The sequence below is a fragment of the Nerophis ophidion genome, linkage group LG03 (assembly GCF_033978795.1).
Source record: "Nerophis ophidion isolate RoL-2023_Sa linkage group LG03, RoL_Noph_v1.0, whole genome shotgun sequence".
NCBI classification, from domain to species: domain Eukaryota; kingdom Metazoa; phylum Chordata; class Actinopteri; order Syngnathiformes; family Syngnathidae; genus Nerophis; species Nerophis ophidion.
In genome coordinates this window covers 55,250,376-55,278,373 of record NC_084613.1, presented here as the reverse complement: position 1 = coordinate 55,278,373, position 27,998 = coordinate 55,250,376, and the positions used below count along the sequence as shown (strand labels likewise).

General features: G+C 38.4%; 2 protein-coding genes across 2 annotated transcripts in view; one reads left to right on the top strand and one right to left on the bottom strand.

The window, feature by feature from the left end:
• Positions 1-14,792, bottom strand: part of eipr1 (EARP complex and GARP complex interacting protein 1) — a 158,500-nt gene extending 143,708 nt beyond the window's left edge. Inside the window, exons 1-2 of the mRNA XM_061895652.1 lie at positions 14,624-14,792; positions 7,982-8,065 (exon numbers count right to left, since the gene is read on the bottom strand). Coding sequence (XP_061751636.1) covers positions 7,982-8,065; positions 14,624-14,665 — 126 coding nt within the window. The 5' untranslated portion in view covers positions 14,666-14,792. The remainder of the gene's footprint in view (positions 1-7,981; positions 8,066-14,623) is intronic.
• A 106-nt stretch (positions 14,793-14,898) lies between these two features.
• trappc12 (trafficking protein particle complex subunit 12) overlaps positions 14,899-27,998 on the top strand; it is a 59,967-nt gene continuing 46,867 nt past the window's right edge. Inside the window, exons 1-3 of the mRNA XM_061895650.1 lie at positions 14,899-14,984; positions 16,836-18,157; positions 19,277-19,393. Coding sequence (XP_061751634.1) covers positions 16,880-18,157; positions 19,277-19,393 — 1,395 coding nt within the window. The 5' untranslated portion in view covers positions 14,899-14,984; positions 16,836-16,879. The remainder of the gene's footprint in view (positions 14,985-16,835; positions 18,158-19,276; positions 19,394-27,998) is intronic.

Below are 27,998 nucleotides of genomic sequence, written 5' to 3'. Positions count from 1 at the left end.
CTTAATGACCTCTGCAAGATGTACATGCAGGCAGGCATCCATACACACTCTTTTTTTAATTTACACACACAAACTATACAATAGAATACACACATTTACTGGGAATGATCGTTTCAAACATAACATTTGTGGACATGTCTCAATTCAGTTACATGTCCGGGTTTTTTTTTTTGTGTATCATACAGTATGAATAACACATGGATGCCAAAATGATGTTATGGACACAAATATATATCCCAAAATAGATCATTTCATTTCCACACAACGATAACGGGCCTCTTTTGGGACCCAAAGCGGGGCTTGAACCCAGGAACTTTGTATTGTGAGGCACACACACCAACCCCTGTGTCACCGTGCTGCCCGGCATGGTTCGAAGTGATAGAAAATAAAAGTGTTTTAAGTTGGGAGCAATGACTTGTTGCCTGCATGTTTTGAACATTTGTGTTGTTTGGTTGACTTTTTTCATTCAAACCAAAGCCAAATAAGTTAGTTTGTTCCCTCTTTTTCACTAGTCTTGAAGGATGTTAATTCAGTTTTTTTTATTTTGTGAAAAAAGCAGATAAGAGACACGAAAATAAAACTGTAGTCAGAAATGCAAATTTCTGGCTTCCAAAAAAAACAACCCCAACGCACCACTAGTACTCTGTTGCACCACCTCTGACTTGTATAACAGTTTGCAGTCTCTGAGGCATGGACTTAATGAGTGACAAACAGTACTCTTCTTAAAATGTTGCTCTAACTTTCTCTGATTGTTGTTGAGCGATCAGCTTTGCAAGTAGGAATCTCGTCATGGACCATTTTCTTTCATTCCCACCACATATTTTCAATTAAATTGAGATCTGGACTAATTGCAGGCCATGACATTAACCATATGTATCTTTCTTCATGGAAAGTTTATTTTTTCCAGTTTTTGCTCATGGAAAAATGCAGTATTCATGTTAAACTATGAACAAATTAGAGAATATATAAGCCAGTTCAAAAAAAAAGTGTGTCATTGCAGTTTCAGAGACTTGGCTAGTGAGTACAAGTATTGTGAAATGAGATTGGAAAGTTATGAATTATTCACTACAAACAGAGTTGGAAAAAGGAGAGGGGAGTAACATGTTTTGTCAATCGAGAATTAAACTGTAAGAAGATTAATAGTAAATAAACTGCTATTGTTGGAGTCTTTGAATGTTTAACTGTAGAAATTGAAGCAAAAAATAAATAAATAGTTGTGTTTATAGAACGCCTGCATTGTGTTCAGACACATTCAATCAAATGTATTTGTTCAGTGAGTCAAACAAGCTCCATATTGTGTGTGGTGATTTTAATATTATTTTTCTGAACCCCTTGGAAAGTACCGAAACAACAGATTTTATAACAGGATTGTACAGCAATAATGTATTCTCCCTCGTCACAAAACCAACCAGAATAACAGCAGACATTGCCACATTAATTGATAACATTTTCACCAATCAGCCGTAGAATCAAATAACAGCAGGACTAGTATTCAACGATATAAGTGATCATCTACATGTATTCAGCATTTTTCCCAATTTCTTTAATTAGCAAGAAACAACAAAAGCAACTCACTAAAGATTTGTCAGACACCGAAAACGAGACCATAGCAGCATTCAAATCTCAGTTATGTGGTCAAGACTGGTGAGACCCAGATGAGGAAAGACACCTTCCTTAAAATTTTCTTAAAACTGTATGACAAGCACTGTCCAATACGAAAACGTTACATTAACCACATCACTAGTAAGGGAAAATCATGGATCACCAGGGGAATACTGAAGTCTTGTAAAAAGAAAAAAATATCCACACAAAAAACTTTTAAAGCACAGAACCAAAGAAACCAAACACAAATAAAAAATGTAAAAGAAATAACAATACAAATAATAAAGTATAGCAAAAGAACACATTTCTGTAACATATTAAAGCAACATAAAAATAGCATCCAAGGTACACTGAAAGTGATTCCATAATGTTGGCCACGGGTTGTAGAAGTTCACTCCATCAATGCAAATCATATGATAAAAATAACAGACATACTTAAATTAAAGCAGTTTACCCATTTATCTCAAAATAAACAATATTTAAATGCTAAGGACCTAAAAATAAAAATTTACACCGGACTGTATTTCATAATTTTAGTCACCATTCTTCATTAGATCAACAGTTACATCTATGTTTAAATAAATACTGTCATTATTTGAAGCTAAATAAATATTTATTTTTTCTCATTATATGTTGGAATATGACTAACTGCCAACTCAACTCTGTGTTTGACTGTAGGATACATTTCAGAAAGTAAGAAAAATATGAAAATAATATATCAAAATGAGAACATGCGTCCTAGTATTGATCCCTGAGGTATGGCACAGGATATATTTAGCATTGTAGATGTGTGTTTGCCAAGTTTCAAGTATTGTTTCCTGTTTGTTAAATAACTTCTTATCCAGTTTAAGACTAACCCTCTGATGCCATATTGTTCTAGTTTTTTGATTAAAATATTGTGATTAATTGTGTCAAATGTTTTAGTTGGATCCATAAACACTGCTGCCACACATTTTTTACTTTCTATTGCATTGGTAATTTCTTCTGTAATTTCAATTAAAGCCATCAAAGTTGAATCATTAGCTCTGTATCCATCATATTGGTTCTCTTCGAGTATTTCTATTTTTGTTTGTGAAACTCTAATCTGTTATTGAACAGTTTTTCAAATATTTTAGAAAATTGTAAAAGTAAATGAACATGTCTAGAATTTGTAAATTGGTGTTTGTCTCCAGTCTTATAAATTGGCGCAACTTTAGCTATTTTCATTTTGTTTGGAAATGTACATGTTTGAAATGATAGGTTACTAATATACATTAATGGTCCTGAGATCTCTTCAATAACCTTTATTATCGTTTCCATTTCAATTCCATTACAATCAGTTGAAGTCTTAGATTTATAATATAGTCATTAAGGTTCATTTGTGTTGTGGAAAATTGAAGCTTCCAAAGCACAGACAAAGTTAAAAGATGTGTTTTAAAGTAGCAATTACAATATTAATTAATTTTCATTATCTCATCTACAATATGCTATTTTAATCTCAGTGGGAGTATTCAATCATGCTCAGAAAGCAGAGCAGCATCTCTCTAACAACCAGTTGCCAATTTAAACAACCTTGTCTTCAAACAGGTCTCACATAATACTGCTTATTTTAATAGAGTTATTAATGTGTGAAGTTAGCATTGCATACCTTGGCTGAAGTAGTGTAAAGTACATATACAAACAAGGCTGACATCATATTAAGTAAGGGTAAGTAAAGAGTAACTATATGAGTAATAAAAAGATTAAGTCATAAATAAGATAAAATTAAGTCAAAATGAAACAAATGTTGTCATTAAAGTTCAATAATAAGGTTGCTTGAATCAAATTAACAATGTCTAAGGCCTACATCCCCCCAATCAAAAATGCAAAATAGTTGGTGCTGTCACACCAAATTTCTTCCCCCCGGAAGACATTTGGCGTGACAGCCCCTCTAATGCTTGAAGGACCCCAATGAGGGTGGAAGGCCCTTAAAGCAGCCCACACAGCTGCCTGTTTTAAAAGCATTATAATTGGCTGATTGTCATTGGTGAACAATAACGGTGAGGAAAAAATATTAGCATTCCAGCATGCTAACCTTTCAAACTATTTTTGCTTCGCTAATTTTGCAGCTGTAACCTTTAACGGTGAGGAAAAAATATTAGCATTCCAGCATGCTAACCTTTCAAGCTATTTTTGCTTTACTAATTTTGCAGCTGTAACCCTTAAGAGTCATATAACTTGGTATTGTCACGCCCTCATTGGAGTCCTTTAAGCATTAGTGGGGCTGTCACGCCAAATTTCTTCCGGGGGGAAGGTTTTAGCAGGGGGGAAGAAATTTGGCGTGACAGTGCCACCTGAAGGATAGCAAGGCTGGAATCGGACTTGTCACTCAAAACAGAAGTCATGACGTCATCAAAATTCACCTTTAAGCATTCCCACAAAGCACCAACATTTTGGAATAAGGATGCGTTAATCAAATAAAGGTGAAAATACAACATCTACATGTGCCTGCATCGAACAACATTTTGTCTAGCAGTTTCACTTTTGTATCTCATCATACATAATTGTGGTGTGTCCAAGGACCCTCAATTAAGGTTAGAAAAAAAGATGTTATATACCGGCATAGGCTTAACCCAAGGAGATGCACTAATACATAATCATAATAATAATGTGTTTTTATGATTCGTATTTCCAACAAATGATCATTCTATACAATGTGTATCAGCTAATGTCTGCTTCACATACTGAAGTAAGGGGGAATATTACACATTTAAAACTATATTTGAGTGAATATTGACTAGAGAAATTGTAGATATGTTAATCCCATCTTTAAAAAGTCCAAAATCTATATAGGTTTTTTTACAGGTGTTAAAATAAAAAAAAAATGCTTTCAACCAAATTCACGAATATTTAGTTGTTTTAGTGCATTTAAACATACCAAGTGTGTGTGTGTGTGTGTGTGTGTGTGTGTGTGTGTGTGTGTGTGTGTGTGTGTGTGTGTGTGTGTGTGTGTGTGTGGACGTTAGGTTTAGGCTGGGGTGGGGGACTCCTCGGCAATCTTGTGTATGAGGCCCACACTCCTTCCTTCACAATCTAATGAATCTTGCATTCAAGTTATAGCAAAGACTGTATTTACAAAAATAATGATATTCAATCTTATTTGCCAATTTGTGAGGGCTTTTAGACTAAGGCACCAGTAAGTTAACAACAAAGTTGTTGTTTATAGTGATTGATGCAGAATTGCATTCGATCATACCTAATGTGTTAATCATAAACATAATTAAGTTACAAACCCCGTTTCTATATGAGTTGGGAAATTGTGTTAGATGTAAATATAAAGGGAATACAATGATTTGCAAATCATGTTCAACCCATATTCAGTTGAATGTGCTACAAAGGCAACAAATTTGATATTCAAACTGATAAACTTTTTTTTTTTTTTTTGCAAATAATCATTAACTTTAGAATTTAATGCCAGCAACACATGACAAAGAAGTTGGGAAAGGTGGCAATAAATACTGATAAAGTTGAGGAATGCTCATAAAACACTTATTTGGAACACCCCACAGGTGTGCAGGCTAATTGGGAACAGGTGGGTGCCATGATTGGGTATAAAAACAGCTTCCCAAAAAATGCTCAGTCTTTCACAAGAAAGGATGGGGCGAGGTACACCCCTTTGTCCATAAATGCGTAAGAACAACGTTTCTCAATGTGCAAATGCAAGAAATTTAGGGATTTCAACATCTACGGTCCATAATATCATCAAAAGGTTCAGAGAATCTAGACAAATCACTCCACGTAAGCGGCATGGCCAGAAACCAGCATTGAATGACTGTGACCTTCGATCCCTCAGACGGCACGTTATCAAAAACCGACATCAATCTCTAAATGATATCACCACATGGGTTTAGGAACACTTCAGAAAACCACTGTCACTAAATACAGTTGGTCGCTACATCTGTAAGTGCAAGGTAAATCTCTACTATGCAAAGCGAAAGCCATTTATCAACAACATCCAGAAACGCCGACGGCTTCTCTGGGCCCGAGATTATTTAAGATGGACTGATGTAAAGTGGAAAAGTGTTCTGTGGTCCGACGAGTCCACATTTCAAATTGTTTTTGGAAATATTCGACACCGTGTCATCCGGACCAAAGGGGAAGCGACCATCCAGACTGTTATCGACGCAAAGAAGAAAAGCCAGCATCTGTGAGGGTATGGGGGTGCATTAGTGCCCAAGGCATGGGTAATTTACACATCTGTGAAGGCACCATTAATGCTGAAAGGTACATACAGGTTTTGGAACAACATATGCTGCCATCTAAGCGCTGTCTTTTTCATGGACGCCCCTGCTTATTTCAGCAAGACAATGCCAAGCCACATTCAGCAAGTGTTACAACAGCGTGGCTTCGTAAAAAAAAGAGTGTGGGTACTTTCCTGGCCCGCCTGCAGTCCAGACCTGTCTCCCATCGAAAATGTGTGGCGCATTGTGAAGCGTAAAATACGACTGTTGAACGACTGAAGCTCTACATAAAACAAGAATGGGAAAGAATTCCACTTTCAAAGCTTCAACAATTAGTTTCCTCAGTTCCCAAATGTTTATTGAGTGTTGTTAAAAGAAAACGTGATGTAACACAGTGGTGAACATGCCCTTTCCCAACTACTTTGGCACGTGTTGCAGCCATGAAATTCAAAGTTAATTATTATTTGCAAAACAAAAATAAAGTTTATGAGTTTGTTACATCAAATATCTTGTATTTGTAGTGCATTCAATTGAATATGGGTTGAAAAGGATTTGCAAATCATTGTATTTTTTTTTTATGTACCTCTACCTCAATTTCCCAATTCATATGGAAAAGGGGTTTGGAAATTATATAGGTACATAAAGGGCAAAAAGAAACACCTCTCGGCATGAACCACCATGGTTTCACACAACCTCAAGTGTGGATGTATTGTTAATTGATATGTATCTTACAATAAAAAAATTACAGCTGAGATGGGCTCCAGCACCCCTCGTGACCTTGAAAGGGACAAGCGGTGAAAAAAAATGGATGGAACTTAATATGCATATCTTTTAAAATGCCAAACACTTGATGTACATAAAGTGGGGCAACAAAGTATTTAGTCAGCCACCAATTGTGCAAGTTCTCACACTTAAAATAATGACAGAGGTCTGTAATTTTCATTATAGGTACACTTCAGCTGTGAGAGACAGAATGTAAAAATCCAGGAATTCACATTGTAGGAATTTAAAAAAAATTATTTGTAAATTATGGTGGAAAATAAGTATTTGGTCACTTCAAACAAGGAAGGTCTCAGGCTCTCACGGACCTGTAACTTCTTCTTTAAGAAGCTCTTCTGTCCTCCACTCGTTACCTGTATTAATGGCACTTGTTTGAACTCGTTATCTGTATAAAACACACCTGTCCACAGCCTCAAACAGTCGGACTCCAAACTCCACTATGGCCAAGACCTAAGAGCTGTCGAAGGACACCAGGAAAATAATTGTAGACCTGCACCAGACTGGGAAGAGTGAATCTACAATAGGCAAGCAGCTTGGTGTGAAAAAATCTACTGTGGAAGCAATTATCAGAAAATGGAAGACATACAAGACCACTGATAATCTCCGTCGGTCTGGGGCTTCACGCAAGATCTCATCCCGTGGGGTCAAAATGATCATGAGAACGGTGAGCAAAAATCCCAGAACCACACAGGGGGACCTGGTGAATGACCTGCAGAGAGCTGGGACCAAAGTAACAAAGGTTACCATCAGTAACACACTACGCCGACAGGGAATCAAATCCTGCAGTGCCAGACGTGTCCCCCTGCTTAAACCAGTGCGTGTCCAGGCCCGTCTGAAGTTTTTCCAGAGAGCACATGGATGATACAGAAGAGGATTGGGAGAATGTCATGTGGTCAGATGAAACCAAAATAGAACGTTTTGGTATTAACTCAACTCGTCGTGTTTGGAGGAAGAAGAATACTGAGTTGCATCCCAAAAATACCATACCTACTGTGAAGCATGGGGGTGGAAACATCATGCTTTGGGGCTGTTTTTCTGCTGAGGGGACAGGACGATTGATCAGTGTTAAGGAAAGAATGAATGGGGCCATGTAACGTGAGATTTTGAGCCAAAACCTCCTTCCATCAGTGAGAGCTTTGAATGGTTGACCAAATACTTATTTTCCACAATAAATTGTTTTAAATTTCTACAATGTGAATTCCTGGATTTTTTTTCCACATTCTGTCTTCCACAGTTGAACTGTACCTATGATAAAAAAAATACAGACCTCTGTCATCATTTTAAGTGGGACAACTTGCACAATCGCTGGCTGACTAAATACTTTTTTGCCCCACTGTACATTAAAATGTAAAATGAATTGAAAGTTGCAACATTTGTTGAAACTTTTGCTGTGCTCTTACCTGGTTGTCAAACTTCAGAGACTGTGTGCCCACAAGGAAACGAATGGCATCAGTTTCAGCTGTTTGGGCAGTTAATGCCCTTGCCTGCAAAATCGACACAAAAGAGGATATTGACTGTATGATTTTCAATTGCAACATGCATCAACAGGGTGCCAACAACGAGACAGCAAATAGAATACAACACGTGAAATGCCAAATAATGGATCATAATTTAATAGGGAGCATAACAGAATATAACCCATGGATGGATGGATGGATGGATGGATGGATGGATGGATGGATGGATGGATGGATGGATGGATGGATGGATGGATGGATGGATGGATGGATGGATGGATGGATGGATGGATGGATGGATGGATGGATGGATGGATGGATGGATGGATGGATGGATGGATGGATGGATAGATAGATAGATAGATAGATAGATACATAGATAGATAGATAGATAGATACATAGATAGATAGATAGAGAGATAGATACATAGATAGATAGATAGATAGATAGATAGATAGATAGATAGATAGATACATAGATAGATAGATAGATAGATACATAGATAGATAGATAGATAGATAGATACATAGATAGATAGATAGATAGATAGATAGATCCATCATATTTCCAAAAGTATTTGGCCACCTGCCTTGACTCACATATGAACTTGAAGTGCCATCCCATTCCTAACCCAGAGGGTTCAATATGATGTCGGTCCACCTTTTGCAGCTATTACAGCTTCAACTCTTCTGGGAAAGCTGTCCACAAGGTTGCAGAGTGTGTTTTAAGGAATTTTTGACCATTCTTCCAAAGGCACATTGATGAGGTCACACACTGATGTTGGTCAAGACGGCCTGGCTCTCAGTCTCCGCTGTAATTCATCCCAAAGGTGTTCTACCGAAATCAAGTCAGGACTCTGTGCAGGCCAGTCAAGTTCATCCACATCAGACTCTGTCATCCATGTTTTTATGGACTTTGCTGCGTCCACTGGTGCATAGTCATGTTGGAAGAGGCAGGGGGCCACTCCAAATTGTTCCCACAACGTTGGGAGCATGGCATTGTCCAAAATGTTTTGGTATGCTGGAACATTCAACGTTCCTTTCACTGGAACTAAGGGGCCAAGCCCAACTCCTGAAAAACAACCCATCACCATAATTCCTCCTCCACCAAATTTCACAATCGGCAAAATGCAGTCCGAAGTGTACCGTTCTCCTGGCAACCTCCAAGCCCAGACTCGCCCATCAGATAGCCAGATGAAAAAGCGTGATTCATCACTCCAGAGAACACGTCTCCATTGCTCTAGAGTCCAGTGGCGACATGCTTTACACCACTGCATCCGACGCTTTGCATTGGACTTGGTGATCTATGGCTTGGATGCAGCTGCCCTGCCATGGAAACCCATTACATGAATCTTTCTGCGTGCTGTACGTGGGCTAATTGGAAGGTCACATGAAGTTTGGAGCTCTGTAGCAACTGACTGCAGAAAGTCGGTGACCTCTTTGCACTATGCGCTTCGGAATCCGCTGACCCCTTTCTGTCAGCTCACGTGGCCTACCAGTTTGTGGCTGAGTTGCTGTTGTTCCCAAACTCTTCCATTTTCTTACAAACCCCGTTTCCATATGAGTTGGGAAATTGTGTTAGATGTAAATATAAACGGAATACAATGATTTGCAAATCATTTTCAACCCATATTCAGTTGAATATGCTACAAAGACAACATAGTTGATGTTCAAACTGATAAACACTTTTTTTTTTGCAAATAATCATTACCTTTAGAATTTGATGCCAGCAATACGTGACAAAAGAGTTGGGAAAGGTGGCAATAAATACTGATAAAGTTGAGAAAAGCTCATCAAACAGTTATATGTAACATCCCACAGGTGTGCAGGCTAATTGGGAACAGTTGGGTGCCATGAATGTTTATAAAAGCAGCTTCCATGAAATGCTGAGTAATTCACAAACAAGGATGGGGCGAGGGTCACCACTTTGTAAGCAAATTGTCGAACAGTTTTAGGACAACATTTCTCAACGAGCTATTGCAAAGAATTTAGGGATTTTACCATCTACGGTCCGTAAAATCATCAAAAGGTTCAGAGAAACTGGAGAAATCACTGCACGTAAGCGATGATATTACGGACCTTTGATCCCTCAGGCGGCACTGCATCAAAAACCGACATCAGTGTGATAAGGATATCACCACATGGGCTCAGGAACACTTCATAAAACCAGTGTCAGTAACTACAGCTGGTCGCTACATCTGTAAGTGCAAGTTAAAACTCTACTATGCAAAGCCAAACCCATTTATCAACCAGACCCTGAAACGCCGGCGGCTTTGTTGGGCCCGAGCTCATCTGAGATGGACTGATGCAAAGTGGAAAAGTGTTCTGTGGTCTGACGAGTCCACATTTCAAATTTTATTTCAAAACAGAGGACGTGGTGTCCTCCAGAACAAAGAGTAAAATAACCATTTGGATTGTTGTAGGCGCGAAGTTCAAAAGCCAGCATCTGTGATCGTATGAGGGTGTATTAGTGCCCAAGGCATGGGTAACTTACACATCTGTGAAGGCACCATTAATGCTGAAGGTCCATACATGTTTTGGAGCAACATATGTTGTCATCAAAGCAACGTTATCATGTACGCCCCTGCTTATTTCAGCAAGACAATGCCAAGCCACAAGTTACAACAGCGTGGCTTCGTAGTAAAAGAGTGCAGGTACTTTCCTGGCCCGCCTGCAGTCCAGACCTGTCTACCATCGAAAATGTGTGGCGCATTATGAAATGGAAAATACGACAGCGGAGACTCCGGACTGTTGAACAACTGAAGTTCTACATAAAACAAGAATGGGAAAGAATTCCATCTTCAAAGCTTAAACAATTAGTTTCCTCAGTTCCCAAACGTTTATTGGGTGTTGTTAAAAGAAAAGGTGATGTAACACAGTAGTGAACATGCCCTTTCCCAACTACTTTGGCACGTGTTGCAGCCATTAAATGCTAAGTTAATTATTATTTGCAAAAAAAAATAAAGTTTATGAGTTTGAACATCAAATATCTGGTATTTGTAGTGAATTCAATTGAATATGGGTTGAAAAGGATTTGCAAATCATTGTATTCCATTTATATTTACATCTAACACAATTTTCCAACTCATATGGAAACGGGGCTTGTATAATAAAGCAGACAGTTGACTTTGGAATATTTAGGAGCGAGGAAATGTCACAACCGGATTTGTTGCACAGTTGGCATCCTATGACAGAGCCACGCAGAAAATCACTGAGCTCCTGAGAGCGGCCCGTTCTTTCACAGATGTTTGTAGAAACAGTCTCTATGCATATGTGCTTGATTTTATACACCTGTGGCCGCGCTAAGTGATTAGGACACCTGATTCTGATCATTTGGATGGGTGGCCAAATACTTTTGGCAATATAATGTAGATAGAGCAGCCAAACTTACAGACAGTACAGTGCAAACAATAAAATAAAACTGCAACAGATAGTACAGTAAACAGTAAAATAAGACTAAAATATCCATTCATCCATCTAGGGCTGGGTGATATATGTCGAATATACTCGATATATCGCGGGTTTGTCTCTGTCCGATATAGAAAATTACTATATCGTGATACTTCAGTATACGTTCTCACACAGTTGGTTTTCCCACTCTTTCTTGTCTGTCTTTCTCACAGAGACTTAAAACAAGCGCACCTTCTTACACACGTGCAACATCTCGCACCCTCCCCGAGCAGAGAGGTAGCTACATGGGTAACATTAGCTGTGGTGCTAACGGTGCGTTGCGAGTGGTGATACGAGAGATACAAGGTGCAACTCTGGTAACAAATGGAGGAAGAATTCATTCCCAAGAAAAACAGCATGGGGTTCGTCCTCTGGCGGTGGTTTGGCTTCAAGCGGAAATACTGTATGTTGGACAATAATGCAGCAAAAGCGTTGCTACAAAAAGTAGCATTACTGCTAATTTGTAGCACCATTTGAAAAGTCACCCGCTAGAGAATGAAGAGTGCTTGACACTCCGCATGTCATCATCTCCGTTCGGTGCCACACCAACAATTTCCAGATCATCACCATGTGAAAAAAAAATCAACAACAGAAGGACATAACGTCCGCAGGAACCTACAACAGAACGAAGGAAATACACTACTTGATTTTTTGAGCTGATTTCTATTTGACAGTTTATGAAATACCTTGCGTAACATCATGCACAAAAGTGCACTTTATTTTTTATAAACTATTGTAGTGGCGTTCTGTACAAAAAGTGCACTTTAATTTGGTGTTGTTTTGATGTGTCATCTTAGTGACATCATGCACAAAAGTGCACTAATAGCTCGTTTTAAAATGTCTCTGACAATCTTGCACTCTCTGTTTTGGAAATGACATGAATGTTTGTGCCATTGCTTAATAACTGTTTAATAAATACAATTTTGCTAAATTGACTTAGTTGTGATTACCCTCTCTGCATGAAAGTTTAAAATGCAGTATGAACAAGAATGCTTCAATGTAGACACAGAATAATTTTACTGGTGCGATTATATGCATCAAGTGTTCATTCAAGGCTAAGGCAAAATATTGCAATATATATCGTGTATCGTGACATGGCACAAAAATATGAAGATATTAATAAAAGGCCATATCGCCCAGCCACCTGTCCCTTTCGGGGTTGCTGGAGCTTATCTCAGCTGCATTCGGGTGGAAGGCGCGGTACACCCTGGACAAGTCACTACCTCATCACAGGGCCAACACAGATAGACAGACAACATCCACACTCACTTTCACACACTGCTCCCCATTTAGTGTTGCCAATCAACCTATCCCCAGGTGCATGTCTTTCGAGGTGGGAGGAAGCCGGAGTACCCGGAGGGAACCCACACAGTCACAAGGAGGACATGCAAGCTCCACACAGAAAGATCCCAAGCCCGGGTTTGAACCCAGGACTACTCAGGACCTTCGTATTGTGAGGCACATGCACTAACCCCTCCTCCACCGTACTGCAGAGACTAAAACATGTGTAATAAAAAATACAATAAAGACTGCTTCCTCCAATTGTTAAACAAATAGTTACATACATTTTAGTAGTGGTTGTGATGTGTAGAAGAGGTGGGAGAGATAGAATGAATTATACTCCGTCTTACTCTCGGTAAACAACGGTTTAAATGTACAACACTCAACTTAATAAACATCAGTGCACAACCTTGCACACGGTACCCATGTCAAAATACTACACTGTAGTCTATAGCACTGTTTTTCAACCTTTTATGAGCCAAGGCAAATTTTCTGTGTTGAAAAAATCTGGAGGCACACAACCAGCAGAAATCACTAAAAAAACAAAACTCAGTTGATAATAAAAAGTCGTTGTCGCAATGGTTGGATATGACTTTAAATCATAACCAAGCATGCATTACTATAGCCTTTGTCTCTAAGTAGATGTACTGTCTCGACCTGTCACATCACGCCATGTGAATTTTTTGCTGTTATCCTGTGTGTAGTGTTTTAGTTCTTGTCTTGCGCTCCTATTTTGGTGGCTTTTCCTCTTTTTGGATATTTTCCTGTGGCCTTTTCGATGTCTTCCTTTGAGCGATATTTCCTGCATCTACTTTGTTTTAGCAATCAAGAATATTAAAGTTGTTTTTATCCTACATTGTGGGGACATTGTTGATTGTCATGTCATGTTTGGATGTACATTGTGGACGCCGTCTTTGCTCCGCAGTAAGTCTTTGCTGTCGTCCAGCATTCTGTTTTTGTTTACTTTGTAGCCAGTTCAGTTTTAGTTTCGTTGTAGATAGCCTTCCCTAAGCGTCAATGTTTTTTCTTAGGGGCACTTACCTTTTGTTTATTTTTGGTTTAAGCATTAGACGTATTTTTACCTGCACCATCCCTCCCGCTGTTTTCGATATCTACAAAGCAATTAGCTACCGGCTGCCACCTACTGATATGGAAGAGGATTACACGGTTACTCTGCCTCGCTCTAGACCGCACCGACACTCAACAACAACACATCATTTGCAGACTATAATTAATGGTTTGCAAAAAATATTTTTAACCCAAATAGGTGAATTTAGATCAGTGGTTCTTAACCTGGGTTCGATCGAATCCTAGGGGTTCGGTGAGTCGGCCTCAGGAGTTCGGCAGAGCCTCCACCGCAGAGGTCAAGACACACCCAACTCATCATTTGGATAAAAACTTGTCCCTAACCGCGTAATATGGATGCCACCAAACAATGTTCCGTCCAATTGTCCATCTGATTTGCAAGTGTGTAATTTGTTGTGAGTTCATGCACTGTGTTGGTGTTGTTCTTTGAACAATGTGATGTTCGTGCACGGTTCATTTTGTGCACCAATAAGAAAAACATATAATTTTGTCTTGAATTTGAAAAAAAATATGTATATATTTTTCACTAAAGAATGGTTCGTTGAATGCACATATGAAACTGGTGGGGTTCGGTACCTCCAACGAGGTTAAGAACCACGGATTTAGATAATCTCCCACGGCACAGCAGACTGTATCTCACGGTACACTAGTGTGCCGCGGCACGGTGGTTGAAAAACACTGGTCTATACTATGTGTATGTGTGTATCTTAAAAGTCAGGGAGCTGATGGTGAGAAGGACCTCCTGTACCATTCAGAAGACATACATACCTGAAATTCAAGACCATAAATTACAGGCGCGTCGTCTTCCATTTTAAACGATCACCTAAATGTGTTAAGTTTGTAAAAACCCTGAGAACCACAAAACACACTATATTGCAGCTAGTATACATCCACCACTTCCGCGATTGAATATTTGTACGGCTAAGGTCTGCAAAGAGGATGCGTAACTGTGCATATTCCACGTTAGCTGCGCTTAAAAGCAGACGTAAATTTAACCAGGAATACCAAATCTGTCGGCAGTATTATATTGGTACCTCCGACATGCCATACTTCTAACTTCCGGGTAACCTGTTTGTGGGGAACCTGCGCGTGCGCATTAGTGTTGTATCTGTCAGGCTTCTGTGAGGAGGTAGGGAGTTGTATTTGTTTGCCATTATTTTCCTTCAAAGCTGTGTGAATGATTTAAAAATATTCAATGCATTTATTATTCTGCGAAGCTTATTTTAAGCATGCAATTGTCGCTTGCCCGAACAGCTGCGTTCTAGTTGGAAATGCCAACGTTAGCAAATAGCAAACTAGCTAATCATAACACATTATTTTCCTGTTGATAGATTAATGTATAAATACCACAATATTTACATAGGCAACATATTTTGACGTTGTTTTGGTAGCATACTTACAGTATGTTTAATGATGCATATTGATACAGTGCGGTGCTACGTGGAATGTGGTAGCCCATACTCTACCGCAGGGGTCACCAACGCGGTGCCCGCGGGCACCAGGTAGCCCGTAAGGACCAGATGAGTAGCCCGCTGGCCTGTTCTAAAAATAGCTCAAATAGCTGCACTTACCAGTGAGCTGCCTCTATTTTTTAAATTGTATTTATTTACTAGGAAGCTGGTCTCGCTTTGCTCGACATTTTTAATTCTAAGAGGGACAAAACTTAAATTGAATTGAATTTGAAAATCCAAGAAAACATTTTAAAGACTTGGTCTCCACGTGTTTAAATAAATTCATTTATTTTTTTTACTTTGCTTGTTATAACTTTCAGAAATACAATTTTACAGAAAAAAATACAACCTTAAAAAATATTTTAGGATTTTTAAACACATATACCTTTTTACCTTTTAAATTCATTCTTCTTCTTTCCTGAACATTTTAATCAATGTTCAAGTACATTTATTTTTTTGTTGTAAAGAATAATAAATACATTTTAATTTAATTCTTCATTTTAGCTTCTTTTTTTCCGACAAAGAATATTTGTGAAATATTTCTTCACTTATTATGATTAAAATTCAAAAACATTATTCTGGCAAATCTAAAAAATCTGTAGAATGAAATTTAAATCTTATTTCAAAGTCTTTTGAATTTCTTTTAAAATTTTTGTTCTGGAAAATCTAGAAGAAATAATGATTTGTCTTTGTTAGAAATATATGTCGGTCCAATTTGTTATACATTATAACAAAGTGCAGATTGGCTTCTAACCTACTTAAAACATGTCATCAAAATTCTAAAATTAATCTAAATCAGGAAAAATTACTAATGATGTTCCATAAATTATTTTTCTAATTTTTTCAAAAAGATTCGAATCAGCTAGTTTTTGTCTTAATTTTTTTCGGTTGAATTTTGAATTTTAAAGAGTCGAAATTGAAGATAAACTATGTTTGAAAATTAAAATTTCTTTTTTTTTGTGTTTTCTCCTCTTTTAAACTGTTCAATTTAGTGTTTTTGTCATCTTTTATTCTCTACAAAAAACCTTCCGTAAAAGGAAAAAAAATGTGCGACGGAATGACAGACAGAAATACCCATTTTTTTTATATATATATAGATTTATTTACTAAAGGTAAATTGAGCAAATTCGCTATTTCTGGCAGTTATTTAAGTGTGTATCAAACTGGTAGCCCTTCGCATTAATCAGTACCCAAGAAGTAGCTCTTGGTTTCAAAAAGGTTGGTGACCCCTGCTCTACAGCTTTTGTGTACTATCCATCCATCCATCCATCCATTTTTTTACCGCTTGTCCCTTTCGGGGTCGTGGGGGGTCGCTGGAGCCTATCTCAGCTGCATTCGGCAGAAGGCGGGGTCCACCCTGGACAAGTCGCCATCTCATCACAGGGCCAACACAGATAGACAGACAACATTCACACTCACATTCACACACTAGGGCCAATTTAGTGATGCCAATCAACCAATCCTCAGGTGCATGTCTTTGGATGTGGGAGGAAGCCGGAGTACTAATGCTATTTAATTCCATTTTACAGAGGGATATTCTGTTAAATAGTGTGTAATCGGCGAGGAACAAACAATGGATAGTGAAGAGGCTCCAGCTCAGCGGCCAGTCACATTGGACATTACAGTGGAGGATGTCATCCGAGAGGCTCCATCTCCAGAGCCATCGAGCCAGGTACCTGCCAAAGATTACCTTCTGGCACAGGGAGAGAGCATCGACCTAGGTGGAGAGTTTGCAACACCCCAGGCCGACAGCTGTGCTTCGCCCTTAGAAAGCCTGATGGACAAGCTCAATGACCAGATGATGGAGAGTGTCATGATCTCTGATTCGCCAAATAACAGCGAGGAGGAGGATGTCGCTCCTATTGACTCATTTCTGGATGGGGACCCGACTGAGGAAAATGAAGGAAATATAAAATGTGACATTGATGAACAAGCCAAGTGTTTGACCATTACAACTGAGATTGAAGTTTCAACTGTGCAGCAGAATGAAGATTCTGAGTTTAAAGGGATGCAAGAGACAAACATCCAAGAACATTTCACACCATGTATGTCCTCTCACCCTGACAGTCTGAGTGCATCAAGTCTTAAATGTGAGGAACCAACTTTAGAAAAGGGCACACATCTCAAAGAGGAACCGGTGCCAGTGTGCACCATATTTAGCCAGGGTAAACACCCACATTCATTAATACCAGATGGCTTCCAGCCCACCCTGATCAAGTCTCCAAGCTTCAGTTTGGGGAGCGGCGGGGGAACTGATGAGGCAGTGACACCCAGCAAGTTGACTACTCCGCTTGTATGCCAACCCAGCCCCAGCCTCAGCAAGTTTTTTACTGACAACGGACAGACTAATCCAGCCTCTGACTTTTTTGATTCCTTCATGGCCCCCTCCTCCTTCATTTCAGTATCTAACCCCAATGCAGAGATTCTTCCACGCCCAAAAACGCCGAAAACACCCATAGCCACCACTCCTGAGCACCAGCTCTCTTCCCCGTCCTTCTCCACTCTTAGTGTTCCCACTGCCAATTCAGCTCAAGTGTCCGTACCTACTGAATTCACAGAAAAGCATCAACCTCCTTTTGCCCAAACAGCCCCAGCTCTGAGTCAACCCCTGCCACCATCTCCGACATCTCAGTCACAGCCCTTCAATCAGCTCCAGGCTGTGTTCTCAGGAAGTGACGATGCATTTGCAAAAGCGATAAGCCTGAGTGAGGTGGATAGACGCCATGATGCATGGTTGCCATCTGAGGAGACCAGGAAGTCATTGATCTCTGTGGCCACCCAGCAGTATGGTCCAGCATATGGAGAGAGCAACAGACACACCATGCCTGGTCTCAAGTTCGACAACCTGCAGGTAAAACCCACAAAGTCCAAGCAAAAACACTATGACATACATAGCAACACATATTTCACGATGTATAGGCATTTCTACAATTGTGGAAATATTTGATATAGCCCAAACATCTAATTATGGAGCTGTACTAATGTAGTTGTACTGGACATGCACTTATAATATGGTGGTTGGTCAATTAAGTATTGTTTTTGTACTCATTTTTGATTAAATGGCATAATACTGTATAAATAGGTGCGTATTTTAGCCTGTGTGACCACACAGTAAAATATGTTTTTTAAGGGCTAAAGACCAACAAATATGGATTGCAGCACACAATTAATTTAGATAAACAAATTTTTAGGTGTATCTTTTTTTCAATACATGTAGATTTTGGGAGTTGGACTGCAAATGTTTGGATTTCACACTGCATGTACACAACCACTATGTAATCACTACTATGAGTGCCACTCAAATATTTTTGTAAGATAATATATTAAAATCATACTGTATGCGTGCTAGTATTGGTCGTGGTGACTACTTGTGCCATGCAACAAAATGTCTGATTTGCATCACTTGACTTGAGGCTATGATTTGTCATATATTGCCATTCCATGTTTTATTAAATATGGCATCTTAACCCTCCAAAAATAATCATGTTATGGTGCTTCCTCACTTGCTAATCTGAAAATATTGCCTTCTATTTGGACTTGATGTCTGTCTTCCTTCATTGAAAGTCCAAAGTGTGATCACTTAAATCATCGCCATATTCATGAGCTATTTAACATGACCATATAAGGATACTTCTGGGAGAACACTGGGGTGGAACTTTTCTGCACATTATTCACTGCATCTATGATTTATAAGAAAAAGAGTGTGTGGAAGTGTGTGCAGCATGGTTTTATAGATCGGAATATATCTGTGTATATATATATATATTTTTTTTTTCGTATGTACATTTCGTGGAATCTATTTCACGCACACTTTAATAAATGAGGGCTCCGGACTGCATCAACATACATATTTACATCAACATACTTTCATTAAAATTGACTCAAACGCACCTTTGGAAGTTTTTTTCTTTTTGAAAACAAAAATCCATGTACAAAGAGGTAACAATATACTTTTTCTGTTTTGACTCAGGGGGACGCTGTAAAAGATCTAATGCTTCGATTTTTGGGGGAACAGGCGGCCATGAAGCGCCAAGTTCTCACTGCCAGCTCTGTGGAACAGTCCTTTGTTGGTCTCCAACAGCTTATTGTAAGTTACTCCATATTGTACTTTTTGTTCATAACTCGTGTTAACATCCGGAGTTGATGGATGAATTGTCTTGGATATCAATGCCAATATATATGCCAATTTTAAAAAATTGTCAGCTAATTGTTAGAACACACTCATGATAGTACAACTCTGTGTATTATACATGTCAATATATTAGTCTATATACATGCATATGCAGTATATATGCATGCATATATACAGTATATATATACGCATATATATATGCATATATATGTGTATGTATATATATTAGGGCTGGGCAACAATTAAAAATTTTAATCGAAGTTAATCGCACTATTTCTCTGATTAATCGCGATTAACTACATTGTATACGCAAAGCCCAATAATGAATTCAAAAGAAGTGTTTAGTGCACCTTTATTGGAATATTCTCCCACATGAACAAACGCGCCAAAACATTTGTTGTGCAAACACAATTCAAATCAGTCCTTGTTAAACAGTAGCAGTTAAATAGCATATTTTATGAAAATCAACTCAAAAAATGTAAATACAAACATTTAAGCTTATTGCCACTGCCAGGGTATTTAAGTTATCCTGTTTGTTATGGAAAATAAATATAATCTACATACAAATCTCTGAGCCACAATCATAACATCTGAACAGGCAATTTCTGAGGTAACAGCAGAAACATTTTTTTTATCAGGGATCTTATGTTTAAAAAACCTATATTATAGGTAGTGGGCTGTTTTAGGGAATTTTTGATCAAATTATCCGTAGTAGCAATATTAATAATGTTGTGTTTATTCTGCGTAGTGCACTTAAAATAATAATGACCATATCTAGGAATTGATATGATGGGAATTTTCCGATTGTTTGCTTGGTGCTTTGATAAATTGAACGCATCATATACATGGTACTATATTGTGATGTTATGAGCCAGGGAAAAAAAGAACTACCCTACCCAGCATGCAACAGGAGTGACGAGCATGCGCGGTAGCCCGGTATAGGTTGTGTCGCCATGACGGCATCTTGTATTTTGTGATATGCACGCTCTGAAAGAAACGTTAAGAACTCAGCCAACACTCGTCTGCATTATTCATATATAGACAGACAACACATATACTTCGCTGCTTCACAGGCCGCTAGATGTAGCCGGCAAAGTATTCCCATGCTAGCTAGCTGGTCTAGCAAGCACGCGTCATTCAGTCCAAAACGGCCCGATCTATCCACATTCAGAATTGTCTGGCCGTCGTAAGTGATCCCGGAGTGACCACGCTGTAAGCCAGCCATGAAATTTGCAGAATTGTCCGGTATTTTTGCCAAATGTTCCATCTTTACCAAGAGCCCCTCAACGCCAAAGCCCATTCGGGCGACGCCATCTTGTTAAGAAAAGGCGTTAACAAAATAAAAGCATGTAAACAACATACGCAAATGTGTGATAAAATAATTGTCGACGTTAATAGATTGATGAGTTAACTCGTAATTAACGCATTAATTTGCCCACCCCTAATATATATATATATATATATATATATATATATATATATATATATATATATATATTTATATATACATATTTATACATATATATATATATATATATATTTATACATACATATTTATATATATATACATATATATATATATATATATATATATATATATATATATATATATATATATATATATATATATATATATATATATATATATATATATATATATATATATATATATATATATGGATTAAGAAAATATTGTAATATCGATATAATTTATTTCAATTTAAAATGACCAAACACCACTTATTTGTTGTGTTCCCCGCTTCCCACTCCCTAGCAACACTCCATGGGCTACTAAACCAGTCCTTCTCTTCCTCCTTCCAAGACATGATTGCATGTATACGAATATCCATGATTGGTTGGTTGTTTACTATGATGAGTCACGATTGTTTGAGATCAGGCGGGTCATGGAACCAGGAAGGGAAATCACAACAAACATCCCAAATGATGACGAGAGAGTCGCAGAAGAGAAGAGGGAATATTCAAGCTTGCGAGTTACAGTTGTGGTAAAAAGCCTGCATACACTTATAAAGAACATCATGTCATGGCTGTCTTGAATTTACAATAATTCCTACAACTCCTATTTTTTTGTGATAGAGTGATTGGAGCACATTCTTGTTGGTCACAAACAACATTCATAAAGTTTGGTTCTTTTATGAATTTTTTTTATGAGTCTACTGAAAATGTGACCAAATCTGCTTGGCCCAAAGTATACATACAGAAAAGTTAATATTTGGTTACATGTCCCTTGGCAAGTTTCACTGCAATAAGGCACTTCTGGCAAGTTTCTGGTTGAATTTTTGACCATTCCTCCTGACAAAATTGGAGCAGTTCAGCTAAATTTGTTGGTTTTCTGACATGGACTTGTTTCTTCAGCATTGTCCACATGTTCTCAATCGGGTTTAAGTCAGGACTTTAGGATGGCCATTCTAAAATCTTAATTCTATCCTGATTTAACCATTCCTTTCCCACTTTAGACGTGTGTTTGGGGTCATTGTCCTGTTGGAACACCCAACTGCGCCCAAGTCCCAAACTCCTGGCTGATGATTTGATTCTGTAAAGCACCAGTTCTATTGGCAGCAAAACTTGCCCAGAGGATAATACCACCACCACCACGCTTGACAGTAGGTGTAGTGTTCCTGGAATTAAAGGCCTCACCTTTTCTCCTCCAAACATATTGCTGGGTATTGTGGCCAAACAGCTCATTTTTTGTTTCATCTGACCACAGAACTTTCCTCGAGAAGGTCTTATCTTTGTCCATGTGATGTCCGATGAAACAAAAATTGGGCTGTTCGGCCACAATACCCAGCAGTATGTTTGGAGGAGAAACATACTGCTGGGTATTTCAGCCATGCTCTCACATGCACTCTTTTACAGCGGCCGTGCGGAAACTATGTCCGTGTAAAGTTCCAGGTGGTCCATACGATCCGGATTTCATAAATTTTTATTAGTTACAATCAATAAAGGATTAATAAAAACAACAGAGTAGTAGTCCAAGCTTTTTTCAAATCTAAATAATTTATTCCATCGATTTATTCTCGATACCCTGGGTATTTTATTTTAAAGGGATCGTATTGTGAGGGATCATATTGTGATTTATTTTTCTACATTTAAAGCACTTCCTTGTGGTCTACATAACATGTAATGGTGGTTCTTCAGTCAAAAGTTTGGATAGATTATGTTTTATAGACAGTTTTGGAGCGGCTCTCTGACCTTCTCTTCAGGGTGCGCTGTTCTGTGGGCGGTCTCATTCACGCAGCTTCACTTCGACTGTGTCTTCTTTCCGTCATCTATGTTGTAGTTTTCGCTATAGCGAATCTACTGACCAATATGAATTAAAACGGTACGCTACTTTGTATTAGAAATGGCAACAGCGGAGGATGCATGTGCATGTAGGAGCCAGTCTGCCCCACAACAAGAGGATAGAGAAAAATAAGTAGCTTATTGACTACAGTGTGGGCTACAATGGTGGATGCGCAAGGCACATACATTCATACAGGTTTTATACCATGCATGGATAATCCGCTGACAGTTTTCCCAGTTTGTGGTGTCCCCAATTGTGCATGTTCCAAACAGTTCGTTTGGCAAAAATAGGAAGGCTACAACTCTCTCCACAATGCCTCCATAGTTTGATTCCAAATTTTGGGACTGATGCAGATCCCAAATACACACCAGCAGGACCAATAGGTGTTCAACACCTTAGCCCTCATGTGTTTCCCCCATCATATTATCTGACCTGCTAATGACCCCGAAAGATATCTAAAACATATGTTAGCAATAAGAAAACCTGTCAGTGCAACAGCAAAAGGAAATGGCGAAGGAGGGAGATGAAAAAGTGGAAATCCACTTGGCTCACAAGTTCTTTTCTCCTGCTGTGTTAATGTATTATGCATGACGCTGCTCTGCATATTTCACAGGCCTTCTGGACTGGGCTATAACCCCTCTTCCTTTCACACACACACACACACACACACACGCACACACACACACACACACACACACACACACACACACACACTCACACGCATACACATAAACATTTGCACACACACACACAATACGCCGTATTACTCAGTGTAAGTAAAGGTGTGTGCATGCATGTGTGTGTCAGTCACGTTCTGCCAACTGGTGTGGGTCGCTACTGGAATCTAGGGGGGAAAATAATGGAGAAAGACGGTAATTTAGAAAGGTAGCACAGTCTTTCAGCAGGGGTTTCAAGAAATTACAAGCCTTGTAAGAATGTGTATGTGTGTGGCTGAAGAATCAGCTGCTCCAAAATGCACTCAGATGTGCCTCAGACGTTGCACTTTTTAACATTAAATGTCATGCATTTGTAAAAGAAAAATTAACCATGTAGGCAAAAAACCCTCATCTTAGCGAGGTATAAATATTTATTTAGTTGCTTTAATTTAATGTGTTTACAATGCAAACAGATATGGCTCACACCAATCTGAAGGTAGTTTTGCTCGTATTGTGTTGTTAATAATAAGGTGTAAAAGCAATTACACCATTAATTTGGCTTCTGCAATGCAATATCTCCCAGCTTTGGCCTTTGAATATCATTAGTTATTCTCTCATCAATGGCTAAAACTATAAGATTAATGTCCCCAGAGCCACAAGGAAACAGGGTTTATTGACTTTATGTCTTTTGTTGTTGTTGTTATTGGCTTATATGGTGGCACTAACAAGCATAACTTGACTGAGCCTATGTAATTTTAGGAAGACATCCCATTCGTCAAATTTCACAAGAGTATAAGGGGTTGTAATTAAAATGTGGAATGTACAAGCTTAATGGGTAAACAGGCTGGGATAAATCTGAATGTGTTTTACTTTCCCAAAGAAAACTTTCAATATTCATTGGGCCATACTTACCATTAACATCCAAAGAATATTCACCGGCACCACTAAATACCTTCATAGTTTGTGTTATGTTCCAGATAAAAGAAACCAATACAAATTGAACATACATCCTTTTTACTTTGACAATATGATAGTTGCAATATCCAAATGACAATAATATATTTACTTTATATCTATGAATCCTATAAAGATTGATTGATATAATTTGGCAAACCATTCCCTTGCCTCCCCCTGTCTTCCGAGTGACCTCTATCCGTGTTGTGGTCAGCAGAGTGAATGTGTGGTTGCATAATCTCCTGGGCTGGCTTCATCTGTCTCTCTCATTAGCAGTCACCCTGAGTCTTCTCCTTTCTTGCTCTTCTCCTATGTCATCCTTTTTTTTTTCTGATGCAACTCCTCTTGTCCCAGCGTGAGTGCAGGAGACCAACTTGGGGCAGAGAGACACCCCCCATCCTTCTCATAATTATTCTAACAACCCAGCTGCTAGATCTGACTTTGATATCATTGCTCTATCTTCTACTTATCATTACTGTAACTTGTTTGCACAGCTGTCATCTCTGCAATCAGTAACACTGACAAGCCAAGCGGCGGGGTCATGTTTAAATTGCAGTGGTAGTTGTTTTCACCTCTTTGTTTGTGATAGCTGAAGCCATATAGGACACTGCCATTTAGTTTTTGCATTGTAGAAATTCTTATGGCAATTTGTTACATTTGTTTTTCATTACATTTTACTTCAGATACTGTATGCCTGTACTGCAGCAACGTAATTTCCCCATTATGGGAGAAAATAAAAGTCTATCCTATCCGATCCTATTATTAGCACCTTTAATATATGCAACATAGGTTTACATATGTTAAATACCATATGTAATGATGTAAAATAAGCTCCTTATTTGAAGCAATAGCAAGTCAATAACTAGCTGATCAGGGTTTCAATAGGATTTCAATTAGGTGGGAGGTGTGAATATGTTTTTGTCATGAGAGAAAATAATCGAGAACCCACTGCATTAGTGCAAGGTTGCAAGAGTCCCATTTTGTGACACAAAACATTTACATAACATGATATCATATTACTTAATGAATCATCCCATCCATTCATTTTCTACCGCTTGTCCCTTTTGGGGTCACAAGGGGTGCTGGAGCCTATCTCAGCTGCTTTCGGGCGGAAGGCGGTGTACACCCTGGACAAGTCGCCACCTAATACATCATCCCATCCATTCATTTTCTACCGCTTGTCCCTTTTGGGGTCACGAAGGGTGCTGGAGCCTTTCTCGGCTGCATTCGGGCGGAAGGCGGTGTACATCCTGGACAAGTCACCACCTCATCGCAGGGCCAACATGGATAGACAGACAACATTCACACTTAAATCAAAATACATAACAATGTGCTTTAAAATCAAAGGTACTTGTACATATGTAACTCAGTTTTTGTACGCCCCAGTTTTTGTTGAATTCTGTTTTGGACAAAGGAAATCCACCAACTGTTATCCCACAGCTAAACACTGTGTGTAACAAATGTCTCGAGTGACCAAACAAACAATCCTATGTGTTGGTGACTTTGTCTTAGTGTTTTTGTTTTTTATTGAATATGACTGCAAAATTAGCCACCATGGAGTCGAAGAAAATAGCAGGGGCCATCCCCTCAACATCAGTACATAGAATAACTCATGAAAATCTGACCACTGCCAGGCCGTATCTTGCAATAGTAAAGGATGGTTTGAAAAAAAAATGGTGATTCAGAGCACTCACAAAATTGTATTTCTGATATTTCCTGAAATTGTATTTAAATATGCGCATACCTTTTTGAGCTATTGTGTTTGTTCTCTGGCGTAAGTAAATCCTCTTGTCAGTCAGCCACTGTCTTTGTGTCTGTTGGTGGAGGTTGTGCCGAGTAGCAAGCATACAGTATAGACACAAAGAAGTTGAGCTTTGAAATGATCCTAATTACCCCCAATAGCTAAAATGTTGCTTATCCCCTTTCTGACATTTCTTAAATTGTTTTATCAAAAACTAGGGCTGAACAATTCATTTGATTTTAATCTTCATCTATAATCCCCACTATAATAAAAATATTTTAATCAAAAAGAACAATTAATTGGCCGCGTGACATGCATGCAAATCTTTGAGCTTGTAATTGTGAAATGGACACGTGAGCGTGTCAGTGAAAAAAAGACCATAGAAGTCTGGGATCCCACCATGGTTGCTACTTTTCATTCAACACATCTATTTTATTTATTTATTTTTATTAATTCATTTTTATTTTATAATATTTTATTTTTTTGTCCTGTCCAGTTTCTCAGGCAAATCATATAGTTGATGTAAATGCCCATATCGGCTGTTCAGACTTACTTTACAAAAGAGAAGTGTAGAATACTTCTCTTGTTGCCTTATTTGAATTTGACTTTATAAATGTATTTATATTATCATTTGGTGCAGCCGGGCCGGAGCAGGAGGGGATAGAAAGAGGAAAAAAAAGGAAAACAGAGAGGGAAGTTGTGGGGATAAGAGGGGGATTAGACAGAGAGACAAAAACAACAACAGCAAACACAACAATTACAACAAAAACAACAACAACAATAGAACACCACCAGCACATACGATATGTACAAATGATAGTAAAAGTGATAGCAAAGAAGCAGTTAGCGAAATAAATAATAATACAGAAATGACAATATGCATGTTTACACTACAACTGGAGCATTACAAATACCAATAGAAATAGCGCTATGGATAATGAACAATACCAGTATTTTTCCTCTATAATCAACAATACATATACATAATGATAACTCAAGATAATAAAGGAATACTGAAAGATGGAGAGGAAGAGAGAGAGGCAACCTATATTAATCTTGTAGATTGTTATAGTAAAAATAGGTTAAGCTTTGTCAGTGTGCAATGTGTTACCCAGTTACAACGTTAATATATGTTTGATGAAACTTGAATATGTGCATGAGTGTATGTATGTATATGTACTTGTATATGTACAGAATGTGTATATGAATGTTTGTACAGTGAATGTATATGTACAGTATGTGTATATGTATGTTTGTACCACGAATGTGTGCGTGGATGTACAAACTTTGAGTATGTAGGTATGTACTGTATTTGTGTATGTATGTGGGAGCGTAGGTACTTATGTATGTATGTATGTATGAATAAAAGTGTCTGTGTAAGTATATGTGTATTTGTATGTACAATATATTTGACTCCCAGTGTGCGTGGGAGCCAGAGTACGGCCTATTTTATTTATTAGGTGCCATTTTGCAGTCCTTATACACACACCATAATAATACTCGTATGTTGAATCACCGTATGTCTGACTACGGTAGCCGTAATGCTGCGACAATCCATGAAGCGGTGCGGCTTCATAGCTTACCAAAGTCGAACTAAAACATTTTAACATATTTTTGAGCGCTGTGGCTAATGTTGTATATTCTCAATGGAACATTTAAAGTTTTGGTTTTGTTTACTGGAGTCACACGAATCAGCCATCTACTGGTCACACTTATCATTACACCATGGACCAGATAAAATAGCTTCAAGATCGGTAAGCAGAACCAGAATTATTCCGTACCTTACGCCCACCGGGTTATTAGGTGCACTGTCGATTTTTGAGAAAATTAAATGATTTTAACTGCGCCTTATAGTCCGAAAAATACAGGGTAAGTACTTCACTAACATACAGACAAACAAATCCCAAT